Genomic DNA, 15,002 nt, shown 5'->3' on the forward strand with positions numbered 1-15,002 from the left:
TTTGGACCAGATGACCCACTGTGGTGCCTTTCAACCTGACCCACTATGTGGTTCTATGAATTGTGTTATGTTAAATACCTCTGGGTGGATGTGGAGAAAGTGACAGATATGCTGAGAGCATATGCTTTATGCTGATGATCCACTTATTCTCTTGTTTTGGTTGTGTTTTGTCAGTGAAGAGATGTAGCACAGCCTCCTACAATGATGGGAGAAGTGGGAAGCTGTATTTCCTTCCTCCATTACCAGCCATTATCAGGTAATGAAGGAAGCCCTGGGCAGCCACGCACTCACCCCCAACCAGTGGGAATGGGGAGAGGAAGGTAAAAGCTGGAAAACTCTTGGGCCATCTCCAGGGGAGCACAGCCTGTCTCAAGTAATGGTAACTTGGGAAGACAAACTCCATTGCTCCAAATGCCCTGTCTTTACTCATTACTTCACACTGAGCATGATGCCATGGTCTGGAATATCCCTTTGGTCAGCTGAGGTCACCTGTCCCCTACTGTGCCTCCTCCCAACCTCTCATGCACCCAGAAAAGGCCTTGGCTCCATCTTATCTCTGCTCAGCAACAACAAAAACATCTCTACTATCATCACTGTGTTCAGCACAAATCCAAAACACAGCCCCAGCTACTGTGGGGAAAATTAACTCTGCCCTATCAAAAATCAGCACATCCTTGTAATACTTAAGAATAAACGGTCAAGGTGGTATTTCCTGGAATGGAAATTGGCACACAGTTTAACTAGACACAGTTGCCAGTGAGAGGTATTTCACAGTGCTTCTGATGACCCTGCCTCCTCCTAAGGTAGAAGGCTGACCACAGGTAACCTGGGGGACAGCCTAGTTTTGCAAGAAAACTGCCCAATGTTGGTGCAAAGTGTCAGAGATTAATACCTTCTAGTAACCAGGGCAGTGCTTACAGTACACTTTAGGACTCCCCCAAGTTTTTTGATCAAACTTTACATTTGCTAAACAAATCCCTGAATTTCAATGATAAATATAATTTAAATCAACATGAAGAGCCATAAAGAAACATAAAATCTGTTACCTGGTTCAATTGCTCAGTGCACCAAAATTGCTTAAATATCTGTCATGGAGCTTTCCCCATGGAGGACAGCAGGATCCTGCCCTACAGAATGTCTTGGATGCCTGGATGTTCCTTTTTATTTGTATACATTGTATAGTAGAAATGTGGCATATCATGAAGAAATACAGACTGGAAATTTTATTCACCAACTTTTATTAAACTGAAATGAGAACACCATTGCAAAGAGATTTTACAATGACAAAAAATAAAAAATTCATCAGAAAGCTACAGACCTCATAACAATATTGATCTTACAAGTAAAAACACTAACAGATTTTAGTAAAGCCAGCATTTTCAGTATTAAGAACTTAAAAATTGTATTTGAAAGCATTTTCCTTTAGATACACTTAAAAACAATGAAGAATTCCTGAGCAACTAATTTTGTACCAGTATTCTCCAAAGAATGTACATACAATGTATGAAATCTAATTCTTACAACTTCTTGTATTTTAGAAATTTACAAAAAAATTTGGATCTGGTTCACAGAATAATTGTGCTTAAAGTCATTCTGTTGCTACAGTAATGACACTGCAATAACCTCTCATGTTCCACATTGCATACAAATTTGGAAACTGTAGTGGAAATAATGCCTAGCTTGTATTTCAAATCTACCAACCCAATAGTTTATGCAAATGGAAATAAGTTTGCTCTAAGTATTGGGCCATCTCTTTCTCTGCTGAGAATACACTGTTTATTCTGGATATTATTCAGAAGGTGCAATTTTGATTCTATGAGAGTCTGCTGGCACAATTAAAGGCAAGGGATTTCCAGAGACTTTTACCCTCACTTCGTAGCACATCAGAATTTTGAACAAATACAATCAGTTAATGATTAACATGTTTTTTCTGGACTGTACTTTTTCATAACAGTGCCCTCAGTACTGTTGCATCTTACACAGTGACTAAAACATACACAAAAACAACAAAAATATTTCAGAGGCCAAGATAGTGCTGAGTATCTCTGAGCAATGTAACACATATAGAAGAACTGATGGTTGTATTATATCAGATGAAACGTTTTTGCAGTTAGAATAGAAAAAATTACTTTCCAAAATGAAAACTAAACAACACTAAATCAGCCCAGGAGCTCTTTCTAAGAATAGCTGAGCAGTAGTTTCCTCTCCCTTTTGGAATGAAAGACAAAGGGATGAGAATTAAAAGTAGTCTACAGCATTATGAATATTAAAAAATATGATACAACATCATTATAGTTCTGTCTGTAGAAAAATCTATATTTTTCTAGACATGTATAGTTTTGCATCCTACTGAAGGGATATTTTCTACAAGTCACTTGTACAATGATTTCCAGCATCCTCTGAAAATTCTACTCAGTGCTACAAGTCTCTAAAACTAACCATTGCAGGAACTGTAATGAAATCTTTCAATGTTCATTGATGTCAAAATGAGGTGAAGGTACTCAGCAGCTCACAAAAATAGATCCAAAAGCAGCATTGTTTAAAAAAATAGTTAAATAATGTCAAGATCCAAGACAAGCAGCATCACCGAGTAGAAAAGGACAATAAACCTTCCAAAAAGAGGAATATATAAAAAAGACCTTTTTATATCTAACTGCTGTATGCACCCACATCTTGAGTATAAGATCAGTTTTTAGCATATCAGCACTCTAAGAGGCCACACAATTAATGCAGGTATTTTTCTTAACTACTTCCAACAGATATAATAGTGCCTCTTAAAAATGCAACATATTGAAGAGATGTATTTTAATCCTAACTTGGTAGTTGTCAGAATTTATTACCAAGATAGAGACTTTCCAACTAAGGAAAGTATTAACAGATACATTGTCACAGGTACAAACTGAAACAATGCCCAGAAATGCCAAGAGGCTGCTCAGTAATATCCCCAAAGTATTTTTCTCTTGGAGCTTCTAGGTCATTGCATTATATATACTAAAATAAAAACAAAACAATGCTTAAGAATGGTAGACATATGTGTGGGACAATGTAGATGGATAAATAAATCTCACCTGTATATCTGTGTGAATAATATAAGGGTTTTTTATAAAATCAGTGTTGTGTACTTTATTTCTCTTTACTTTTTCCCCTTAAAAATGTAGGAAATGGAGTGTCAGATCAGATGCTGAGCCTGACTCTTCAAATTTTGTTTTTGCCTGGGATCAGTGTCAGATGGGGGAAGAAAAATCTCATAATAGATAGAAAATGAATGACTACTTCTCATGTATAGGACTTTTTCTGTTCATATGAAAAAGTTGATCCATAGTAGCTGATTTCAGCATTTTGCCAACAATAAGGCTAGTTGGCAAAATGGCTACTAGTTTTGTGGGCTATATCAGGTAGCTGTGCACATTCCCGCTGTTGATAATAAAATATTTTCTTCTCTTCCTTTTTTTTTCCCTCACTGATTTATTTATCACTCCTCTCAGTTCTGCTAGTGCTCATTTTTTACTGTCTATTCTCATATTTTATTCTTTCCCTTCCATTTTCTCATCATTCTCCATTCTTTTCAGCTGTAGTCAAAAGGCATTTTCCCCCTCATCATCTACCATGTACCATCCCATAGTGACTGTACTCCTTTTCCATTCTGTCACATGCAGCAGCCTTGTCCCTCTTCTTGCCACTTAGTGGTGGACTTGGCAGGACCAGGTTAACATTTGGACTATGGCCTCATAGGTCTTTTCCAACCTAAGCTGTTCTATGCTTCTATGATATTTAAACTCTTTATATCCCCATGTATTATGTATTTAGGCATCCATTTATCTTTATTTTTCTGCTCAACATACACCAGAAAAATGAAGAAAATCCCTGATTTGTTTCAAAATGGTTCTCAAGGCTGAGCCACAAGGTTATTCAAATGATTTTATAATTCAGTCCATCTTTCCACACCCACAGGAACTGGAGCCAGATTTTAGTGAGACTCTTTGAGATAGTTGAGAGCAGGGCTTTCCATTTTTACTCATTGAGAGACAGAATTGAAAGGTTTGCTTCCTATGAATTCAGTTGAAAACAGGTAATTCTAAATAGAAGTATTGATAAATACCAAGTTCCATAGCTAAGATGCAGAATGAAAGCACCTCTGGAAAATTGGCTCAATCAGTCCTAGTGACCTGGAAATATAAATAGTGGCAAAAAACTTTTCAGGCCAGGAATGGGACTGATGCTTGACTGCCAATCTGGGCACCAAGGTTATTCTTACAAAGTGGAATTTTCTTTAGTTAGGTTTTTTTTCCCCATATTAAAAACATTTAAATTTGCTACACATCTCCAATATTCCATCCTCAAATTACCACTGCCACACAAGTGATGATTCCATGACAAGCTGTTTGTTAACAAAAATAATTCCAATTTACAAATAAAATTTTAAAATTCTTGATAGAATGAGTCACAAATTTACACATAAAGCAAAATGCTTTTTCCTGCTTGCCATTTAAAGGGAGCAAAAAAAAAAAAATCTGAGGTAGCAGTTATTTGAGAATGCGATGACTTATAACACTTATTTGACTTCATTTGTCTTTATGGCTTTGTAGAAGATGTCTGATGTCTATCAACTGGCTTATGGAACTTCAGTTTCCTTGCACAACACCTTCAGATCAGTTTAAAGTTGCCATGAAATTACAAAATACACTTACAATCTTCATGATGTAAACCCCACATACACAATGCTATAGAGAGCATAAAAAAAATCTGCTTATTCATTTTGAACACACTTTGGATACTTGAATGACATTTAAAGCAGCTGTCTATTTTTCAGCCATTTAAAACATAGACACACAGATATACTACAGAATTCACTGGTTTGACATAAATCATCATTACATATTTTACAGTTTGTTCCATAAACACATACATCCTCTTACTAACATTATATCAGGTTAATTCACTGCATTTTAATTAAATTATCTTTGTAGTTACATAGTATCATCAAGACCAACCTAAAGTCCTATCATGTGTGATACTGAGCTTTCTGAGCATGTGCCAATTCATTAGTTTGTATTTCTTCTAAAGTCTGAAATATTACACAGAAATACTAAAATTGTACATCAAATATATCTCTGCTAAAAAAAAAATCTAGTAAATAACTGTATGGTAATGAATCATATTTGCCAATACTGAAGGAAAAATGTTAATAAAATTAGTCTGAGACAGAAGGAAAGGTAATTAAATAAAATACATATATTAAATCTTAGGAATGTTGTAAAAATAATTACACAGAAGAGTTTTTATGCTACCTTTTAGGGCTTTTATGCTACTACAAAGTAGTTCACACTATAAATGACACATGGATAACTTTGGCATTTAAAACATCGTTCACATTCTTGAAATAATTATTCCAAGTGAGAAATTTGAATAATGGTGCAAGACTTAGAGGGCTGATCCCTGTTCCTGGGGTAAATTCTGTTCATCCCTCTGGATATCAAAGGAGGTATGAAGAGCCTGTTTTTCCACACTAGTGTGTCATAATTTTACACTGATTGACTCTGTAGAACTGCTTCAAAAACTCATGTACTTCCTAATGAAAAGCTTAAAGACCTGCAAGCAGAAATATCGTTGCAAACAGAAAAAAAATGTTTGAACATTCAAAGGACCAAACACTTAGCTGAAGGTTATTTTGATTTTACAGAACACTATTTTTAAATTTTTTAAATGTACTTTCAAACGTTTAAGGTCACTTTCAGAAGCTCTGCCACTGAGAGGAGCAAGGTGTTTTGGAAAATATAAGTAAATCCAAGGGAAAATTAATCTATCTGCACATTTGTTCAGCTTCAAGAATTAAATATACTTATGACAATGCATTTAAATTACATTTAGCTAGCAGAACCCCAGAACTTCAATGCAGCAAGCAAATGCCCCTTTTCCACTGCAGTTGACTTCCCCTTTTCACAGGGAGCCCTGATGATTTGGCATATTGAGACATTCATCAGCAAAGGTGGGAGATGCTCAACACCACACAAAATAATTTGGGCTACAACTGTTTTACAGTTTCAGTATTCATTTATGACAAAGCACAGAACCTCCTTGACTCTCCTTCTGTGTGGACTATTGGAGGCACACATGCCTACAGTTAGGCAGGATGAATCACATACTTTAAATCTGCTAACTGTTGTGTCTGTTTGCTTCAGGTGAAAAGTAACTTCAGGTAAAAAGATATGGGTGGGAATAGCCTGTTGCTGTTGGATATTTGGGTAGTTGCTGTGTTCTAACATAAGAAATCTATTCTATAAGGAACATCTTTAGGCTGTAGGCTTGACGAGATACTACAGCTTCTGTGCATTACTAGACACATCCCAGAAGGCTTGTAGCAGCATATCTTTATGCACACTGTCAGATGCAGTGTGTTGTCAGCATATATGCTTCCACACTCACAAGTTTCTTCATAACTCAGGAGTTTTTCTGCAGTACTTCTAGCATTTCTAGAAATTTGTAAGGTATACTACAAACAGAGTATCTATGGTAATTTTTTTCTATTAACTATAACTGAACAAAGTTTTATGTTTGATACTTGGAGTAGCCCCTTCATGTCTTCACATGTTAAATAAGTGGTTGAATTAGGAATCTAGGATACCTTCCCACACCTTCAGCAGAGCATCCAGACTGCTCTGATCAGCCCCTGAGAGTGGGAAGTTGCCTGTATAGAGGACAGGCTCTAAATCTGATGCCATCCTAATGTTACAGTCTATACTACCACTTACATTTATAGACACACAGATAATTAGTTAAGCTCTAATGTCCTGCCTGTGCAAAGGCTAGGTGGTTCTACCAACCTGTGCTTGAGCAGTTCCATGGCTTCAAAGGTAAAGGGTGAGAATCTGATTTGCTGAATTAGAAATTCAGCCTTCTGGGCCTTCTGTGGCCTTCTGGCACCTTCAAAATCTGAAATTCTCTTTTATCTGGCTCTGCAGCAGGTACCTGATCCCACAGAAAGGCTTACTCAGTGCACAAAATCATAAAAATACAGAGAAATGTAAAGCTGTTCAGGAAGGAGACTAACAAAAGAGAGCCCGTCTATCAAATACACTCTCCTCCACAGGTGCAGGATGATTTCCTCACCTTAAGTTTCAGTTTCCCCTGAAGCTAGAGATGCTAGCTAAATACTTGTCCTACTTTGAATCTGTCACCACACAGAAATAGTTTTCTGGACTCAATTAAACTTTTGTTTCAAGGAGGAAGGCCAGAGCAACTTAGCAGCCACTACAGCATCATTTTGATTCTGTCTTCAGTTACATGAGATATAACGAATCCTTACTGTTCCCACTGCTGTTCTGGGGACATATGACCAGCCCAAGTACATGGACTTGTCTCCTCACTCCCACTGCTTTTTCAGTGGAGGTGTGAATCAGACCTTCGAGGCTGATTCCAAAACTAATGTTTATAAATTCATGATAAAAAAATCTGACTTCAGACTTTACTTCCAGGCTCAGAGAAAAGTGCAGGATACAGGAGAGCCCCATGTCATTTACAACTGGCATCAGAGTACAAATTCAAAGGGAAAGAACCTCGGGTCTCAAAACCTAAACTCTATTTTAATTATATAATTACAGGTAATAAAAAACCTGTGAAACAAATAATTTACAATTCAAATAGTAATATATCTGTAATATATTAGAAATATAGTTTAAAAATGTCTCCATATTCTTAATTAGTATAAAGTTTAATTTTATGCTTTGTATAGAAATTACAGGTTTACCTGTTACTGCCTCAGCAGAAGGAAAGAGAAAAGTTCCTAGGCAGCTAAATAACATTGGGAAATCAAAAAATATTTTACTTTACTCTTTTTTTGGTAATAGAAAAATAGCTTTTAAAAATAGATTGTTAAACATATGGGCTTATATTAAAGTAAAATTGTATATTATATACAGTAAGGCAGTATATGACATATTATCCTGCTTTCTTCTTCATTTTGGTTTGTCTGGACTAGGATATGAATGGGATGCAGTTTTTTGTCACATAGAAACAAAGCAAAAATATATTTAGAAGTATTTGTTATTTTACTACAATTTGTAGAATATATTCGTTTTTATATATGATTTGTCATGTATAAGAGTTCCTTTTTCTCAAAGATTGAGAAAAAGATAAAAAAAACTTAATGTAGTGTCAGAATACATTCATAAGAAAACACATTGTAGGTAAGAACACAGTTGTGCAATGATTTATCTAATGTAAGAACTGCTCAGATCGCTATGGTTTGCTGACTGATCCATAACAATTTTCATCTTTATTGAATCTGTGGTATTTCCTCAGTGCATTTTTCATGACAGACAAGATCCATTTCCTCATTTCACTGTATCAGAAATGTGTGCTAATGATCCAAGATTTACATCCATGACTATTACCTCAATTCACAGATTATTTTATTACCTGTACAATGCACATAGGAGGTTAGGCTTTCAGAGGCTAGGCTTTTCTAGACAACTGCTTGCTATGTGATTTTGTTTTACTGTGTGTAAGGACTAAGTATGTGTTGTACTAAAAGGTTATTTGAAGGAGGGCATAAAGGAAGATGGATCCATGTAGTCTGATCCACTGGTGTCTCTTCTGGAGTCACTTGGAGTTGTTGTGCTGTAGCTCGTGTTCTTCTCAGCTTGACTTTGCTGAGGGTTCTGAGATGTTTCTGCTACAGGTTCTTGAGATACAGGTGTGTTCTGGCTGCGCTGATCTGGCAATAATACTAAAATGTGATGGTCCACAACTGTTGAGACCTTGGTATATTCTTTGCTGGTTCCTGGAACAGTGCATTTTTTGGTCTTTCCACTGTTTTCTTTATGTTTCAGTAATAGAGTTGGTTCCTCATCTTGTCTGACTTTATGAACTTCTACATAGTCCATTAGTTTAGGATTCAGGAAAGGTGACTTGTTACTATGTTCATTTTGTCTGACCTGTACTGTGGTTTGGTCAGTTTTGGAATACTCCATCTCGCTTACCTTTTCTACATCATCATACACAGTTTCAGCAATAGGATATAGTGACTGATGATTTTCTTCATTTCCCACCAAAACTGGTGAATTGTTCACATTTGTGGTGTTCAGTGTTATCTTGAATGCCTCCACAGTGCTGTGGTAGGCAAACATAGCAGCCTGATTACTGGGTAACTGAGCTGCCAGCCATGTGCACGTCTTTATACTCTCACAAGGGAGTGTTTTCTGTTCTGAGGCCATACACCGAGTGTCCCAGCTCCCTTTCCCCCCTTTCTTTTCTTTAGCTCTTACATCTTGTGTTTGAAGAGCAGATGGAAGGCTGCGGGATTCCCTGCACTTCACAGGGAGGAGAGAAGGGCTATCACAGCTCCCTCGGCCTGAGTCACTGTCTGTTTCCTTGAGCATAATTTTTGTATTTTTACTGGGAGTGTCATGACTTGGCATGAGCTGCTGATCCTCACTGTCCTCTACCTCCAGATATTCTATCAGTAGTTCCTCGCAGTCTGATGTTGGAGGGAAACCATGGCAACCAAGAGCACTCAGTAATTCTTCAGATTTTCCTGTCTGAAGGTATAATGAACACGATATAATGTTTCATTCTCAACCTTAGGGATTATATGACTAGAACAATTATGAGCAATCTACATATTTGATGTACAAACATTTTGATAGTTACATTGCTAGACCTAAACCTGATTTCTATTGCTGCAGAAAATATTGAAAGAAGGGGGAAAAAAATTCCTGAGTTTCCTCAGTAGGGAGACAACCCAAAAATTCATGTTTGCAATGTGGGAGGAGCAGGTAGCTTTTAGCAGGTATGGGTCTCCTGAGTTTAACAAGAAGGAAATGGAGGAGATTGCAGTGCAGGCATGTCCTGACTCTGCAGGATGGCAAAAGACTGTGGGGAGCATCTTCCATAAGAACTACTAGGAAGTTCACAGAGGCATTTCCTTGTGTCCCAGGAATCAGGGCAGTCACAAACCCTGTTTTTAAACACCCTCCTATTACAAGTGAAAGGCAAAACTCTGACTTACGCATATCCTCCACATGTTTAACCAGAAAGTGTTGCTTATTTCCAACAATTATTAACTGAAGCAGTTTCACGCATTATTATGGTAATTGCATTTGCTAGTATATAAGTTGGAAAAGTCATGGTGAATTCTTTTGTCATCAGCTGTGGAACTCACCTCCAGCAGATGTGTATCTATGCCTTTTATCTTTGGTCCTGGAACTGGTGGCAGGATAAAGGCCATCATTCTAAAAAAAAACCAGAGCAAACATACCATGTGTAAATACAGACCCTATATCCCTATATATACAGACCCTATATATATTTCTCCCTTTGCCTTAGAATATGACTGAGATTTTAAACACTTCTGTCGCATCTTATACATCCCAGTTGGACCTCTGTCTCCTATCTGCCTCACAAGCTGGGTAAGACAAATCCAGTCACAGGTCATAAAGTACCCTTAGATGTATTATAACAAACACCAGTAGTACAAAAGTTATTCAACTGGAGAAGTAAAATTACTAATGTCCTTTTAATTGTCACTTGTCTCTTAACTTCCAGTTCTTTAATACAGTTGCAAATTCATCACTGGTCAAAAAACAATGAAGTGAGGCACAGTTTAGGAGGGTTAGTGGGGCTGTCTGTGCATGTTTGACTGTCACCTGACTACTGCTAAATAGGATTTATGGTGAGGACATGGCTTTTCCAACAACAGTTTCTGTCCCTTTCGTCTACTCAGCCAGTATTTTTGTCAGACTTGTATAAAAGCAACAATTTTTGCAATGCCTTTCTTTTTCAAATTTGATTGATATTAGCCAGGATTCTAAGAAATCATTTGGGAAATTGATAGAAAGCTGGTAGAAAGACAATCTCATAATATAACCTTTATATATACTTTAGGAAATTATGACAAAACCCAAAGACATGTCTCCTACAGGAACAGAGATACTCCAAGTAATATTTGATGAATATTACATGACTAACAAAGATTAGTTTAGATCTAACAGAGATAGATGTAATAGAGATGGATCTTTACCAACTGAGAATTTGGCCTGGTGTCTATAAGGAGCAGAATCACTGCTTTATCAGTTGCAAATTAAGTCAAACACCTATAACTAATAGTTTATAAGCTAAGGCAAATGTTACAGGAAATTGAATCTAATATTGGAAGTCTATTTTTGAAAAGTTTTCTCTGATCTTGGACTCCATGTAATTGTGAAATTGGTGGCTTACCTGTACCCTTTCATAATCATTATCCAGCTCATGATTAAACATATAAGAGATGACAGGACACCAACGATGATCCACACAACCATATCTTTTACTCTAAAGTCTAAGAAAAAACAGAATTATTCAAGGATACGCATCTAGCATATGCATAGTCAGCATGCCAAAAAAACTTGCAAATTACTTTTATTCTAAAAATTGGCCTAAACTGCCAAATTTATTAGCAAACAGAGGCCTTCAGCAGCACAGAGGGATCTCAACAATCCCTGTAATATCAAATAATGAATATAATTTTTACTAATGGTACTGCACAGGAAATAAACTCTCTTGGAGAAATCATACAAAAATGTATGAAGAGGAAAATTTTGTCACAGCAAATTATACCGATTGGGTTCAAATCTAGTTGTACCAAAACGGTAGTCATTTCATTATAAAATACATATCATACAATTAATGAAATGCTGGGTAAAGTGACCTAGAATTACATATATTCATGGATTTTTATTGTAGTGTAATACTTTTTATATTGAAGTGCTTATTTCATATTAATTCTGGATAAAGAGTAATGAAGAGCTGTTGCTGTCTGAAGGCAGTCACTCTTTGTTGTCTGTACCACAGTTTTAATGCAGTTGCCAGTGTTCTTTTAATTAAAAAACTACCATAAAGAGAACAAATAAGGCAATAGACAGAAAGGACATGGTTTAAATAAGCAAAGAAATTATTCACCCTCTTAACTCTATCATAAAATAATGAAGGGGAAAGGTATCTGTGTATGGTGCAGTAATGATAAGGATTTGGTTACCTTAGTAATAATGTTCTTGTCTGTCCTAGGGAAACTAAGGGATCTGCATTGGTGCCACAAACAGCTAACAAAAAAATATAACATGAACTTGCATGTAATAACAATTATGGAAGGGGTGCCTGGCCACTCACCAGTAGGGATCTCAATATACATTTCTGGGCTCCACTCACTCCACAATCCATGGTGGTCTGGTTTGCAATGAATCTGTACAATGTACCTCTTTCCAGGATTTAAACTAAACATTTTGCATTGTGTTTGCTGTCCAACAAAAATAGTCTGGAAATAAAATAAATATCACAGGTAAGGTTTTGGTAATCAAGATGGGAATATAGAATGATTCTATATATCTTTTCTTAATAATTGTTGAGCAGGCATGGAATAATGGTACATTTATTTTATTTCTATAGTTTAGCTTTCTAGCAGGTGGGAATGAGATCTGGCTCTGATATACAAAGCAAATTAAACTGCTTTAAAAATACATCATGAATTTATGGCAAATAGGAGAGGAGCTGTGGTAATGATAGGAACTGCAGTGGTGACAGGAAGAGGAGGAGGCAGAGATGAATAAGGGAGGAAGAAACAGAGATGGAGAAAGAAAATGCAGACAGGAGGAAAGAATGTAGAGTGGTGGAAATGCACAGGGTAATAAAAAGTAGGTCTTGCAATGGCCAGAAGGACAGAGGGAGGGAGAAGGAAGGAGGAAATACAGAAGTGGTTTGGAAGTTCTGCAGACAAGAAGTGAATGGAGTCAAATACCAACAGCTGGAGTTTTTCATTTGCCACTCAGCTGCTTAAGTTGTAGATCCTGGCCATAGGAAATTATTATTGTTGTGTGGCCACTACAATTACCACCTAATGTTTATTTAAATAAATTTAAATATTTTATGTAATGTCACTGAGCTTTCTGTTATCTAAGAAGTGCTTGTGGTTAAGAACAAATCATCATGGAAGAAATATGACTACATGAGAAGGAACAATTTAAACTACAATGCCAATATGATTAATAAATAATGACTACAATTAAAAACAAATACTTTATCACCTGCTATTTTGCAGCAGCATCTGATATGCCAGCAGGAAATCATAGGTCTGAGAAGCACTTTTGAAAAATTATGAACTATTTAGAGTGTCTGTTTCATTACGTTCAGGCATGGACCTGACTGACAAGCTCTAACTGGTCAGAAAACATTATCTAGCAAAAACTTGTGACATCCTTACCTCCCATTCCTCTCCTTCTTCAGGCTTTAGTCTCAATTCATATTCAAGGGTAAGCCATCCAGATCTGACATCAGCCAGTGGGGGTGGAGACCATGTCAGTACCAGATATGGTTTTCTCTTTATTGACTTTTTTAATTCCAGAGTTATATTCACAGGAGGATCTGGCTGTACTGTTGAAATAAAAGAACTGTCAATAAGAATCTAAGTGACTTTTTTCCTTGCAGCTTTGGAACTGCTACTGGAATATAGGAATCGAGAGTTTTCAGATAAAGTAAGTATGGTTTTATGAATTTTAAAACCCCTCTGAATAGTAGTAAGTATGTTGAATTAATGTTGAGATTTGCCTTAACCATTTATCATCAAAAATATTTTTCTTATGTTTCCATTTATTGTTACTTTTCTTCACAACTGTATTTTAAAGTTAACATCTTTAATGTTATGTTATGAAAGTTGTGTTCTACTATAATCATATCAGAGCTTGACATAAATATTTAGGAACACTGAAAACATGTATGCAGCTAATGAAACCTGTCACTCCCATCTTTTACATTCAGAAAACACATGATCCCTACACTTTTAAGTAAGGATACTTAAAAGCAAACCAAGACAGCATATTAAAGTTCTGTCTGTATTTCAAAAATAAACCAAAATGGAACACAGGTTTCTTCTACAGTCAGGTTTGCATCTTCCTCAGTTCACAGGTAGAGCTTCTGCATATTATGCATATATTTTACCACTGTCTGACCAAAGATTCATCAGGTCATTGCACTGAAGTAAAATATAAAACCATTTCTCCAGCAGCCTTTTTCCAGTTGCTAGACGCCTGGCAGCCAGATCCTTGACAACAAAATGGTTATCAAGGATAATGTTCCGTTCCCTTAGATAAAACCCTAATTATTTGTCCACAGTCACTCTGTAGAAAAAGGCTGAGAAAGAGATTATCAGTACACTGCTATAAAAAGCACTAATGTAGCTTCTCTTGGGTCTGGAAACTACTTTTGGGTAATCAGATTTAAGTATTATTAGTTAAAAGATCAAATTGATTTCTGTTTCTTGTACAGTGGAAAAAAAGATTTTAGCTAGATGATATTTCTTAGGGTTTGACTACAAGAAATATGGAAAACCAATAAATGTTTATCTGAACATAATTTTAAAGCTTTTAGCATTTTTGGCTTCTTCTGAAAATAAGATGGTAAAGGGATGAATATTGATTTGTTATTACACTAAGGAATATCTTAGTTGTATAAGTTTTTAACTTGGATATAATACTACATATGAGGAAATTGAAATTGAAATTGAAATTCTTGTGTCAAAACCCTTGATTCTGAATAATTTGGTTCCAGAGAAACTACTTTTTAACTCTTACCTATGTAAGTCACATCCACATAATGAGGATCAGAGACATTACTTCCCATTTCATTAGTTGCCCTCACAGTAATATTGTATATGGTCCAGAAAGAGGTGTGCTTTTTATCGAAGTAGCATGAATTGGGGCCTGCAGTTTTGTAATCTGGACATTCATAAACTTTTTCTTCTCTGAAATGAAAGAATCCCAGTGATTAGATTACACAGACTAAAACACCTAATTTTGGTTGTTAGTACTTCAGTATTATTTAGGGCTGGATCTGATTTTTCACACCTGGCACTGTGAAGAAAATCAGAAAAATGCTTCCAGACTAAAGAGTCATTGGACAATCCCAGAGACTGTACTAAGCATTTTCCCCACCAAGTAAACACCACAAAGCCTGAAGAATTTGGGCTATTGCAGATGCAG

At 36.2% G+C, this 15,002-nt stretch overlaps 1 protein-coding gene across 5 annotated transcripts in view; it reads right to left on the minus strand.

Annotated features, from left to right (window-relative positions):
- Positions 1-3,518: 3,518 nt before the first annotated feature.
- The window catches only part of PRLR (prolactin receptor), a 157,252-nt gene continuing 145,768 nt past the window's right edge, over positions 3,519-15,002 (minus strand). For all 5 annotated transcript variants that reach the window (XM_085567886.1, XM_021551884.4, XM_085567884.1 and 2 more), the window contains 6 exons: positions 14,595-14,764; positions 13,229-13,398; positions 12,142-12,286; positions 11,215-11,314; positions 10,160-10,229; positions 3,519-9,536 (listed from right to left, as the gene is read on the minus strand). In XM_085567886.1, coding sequence (XP_085424012.1) covers positions 8,532-9,536; positions 10,160-10,229; positions 11,215-11,314; positions 12,142-12,286; positions 13,229-13,398; positions 14,595-14,764 — 1,660 coding nt within the window. In that variant the 3' untranslated portion in view covers positions 3,519-8,531. The remainder of the gene's footprint in view (positions 9,537-10,159; positions 10,230-11,214; positions 11,315-12,141; positions 12,287-13,228; positions 13,399-14,594; positions 14,765-15,002) is intronic.

Source organism: Lonchura striata, chromosome Z, assembly GCF_050655825.1.
Source record: "Lonchura striata isolate lonStrDom1 chromosome Z, ASM5065582v1, whole genome shotgun sequence".
Taxonomy (NCBI): Eukaryota; Metazoa; Chordata; class Aves; order Passeriformes; family Estrildidae; genus Lonchura; species Lonchura striata.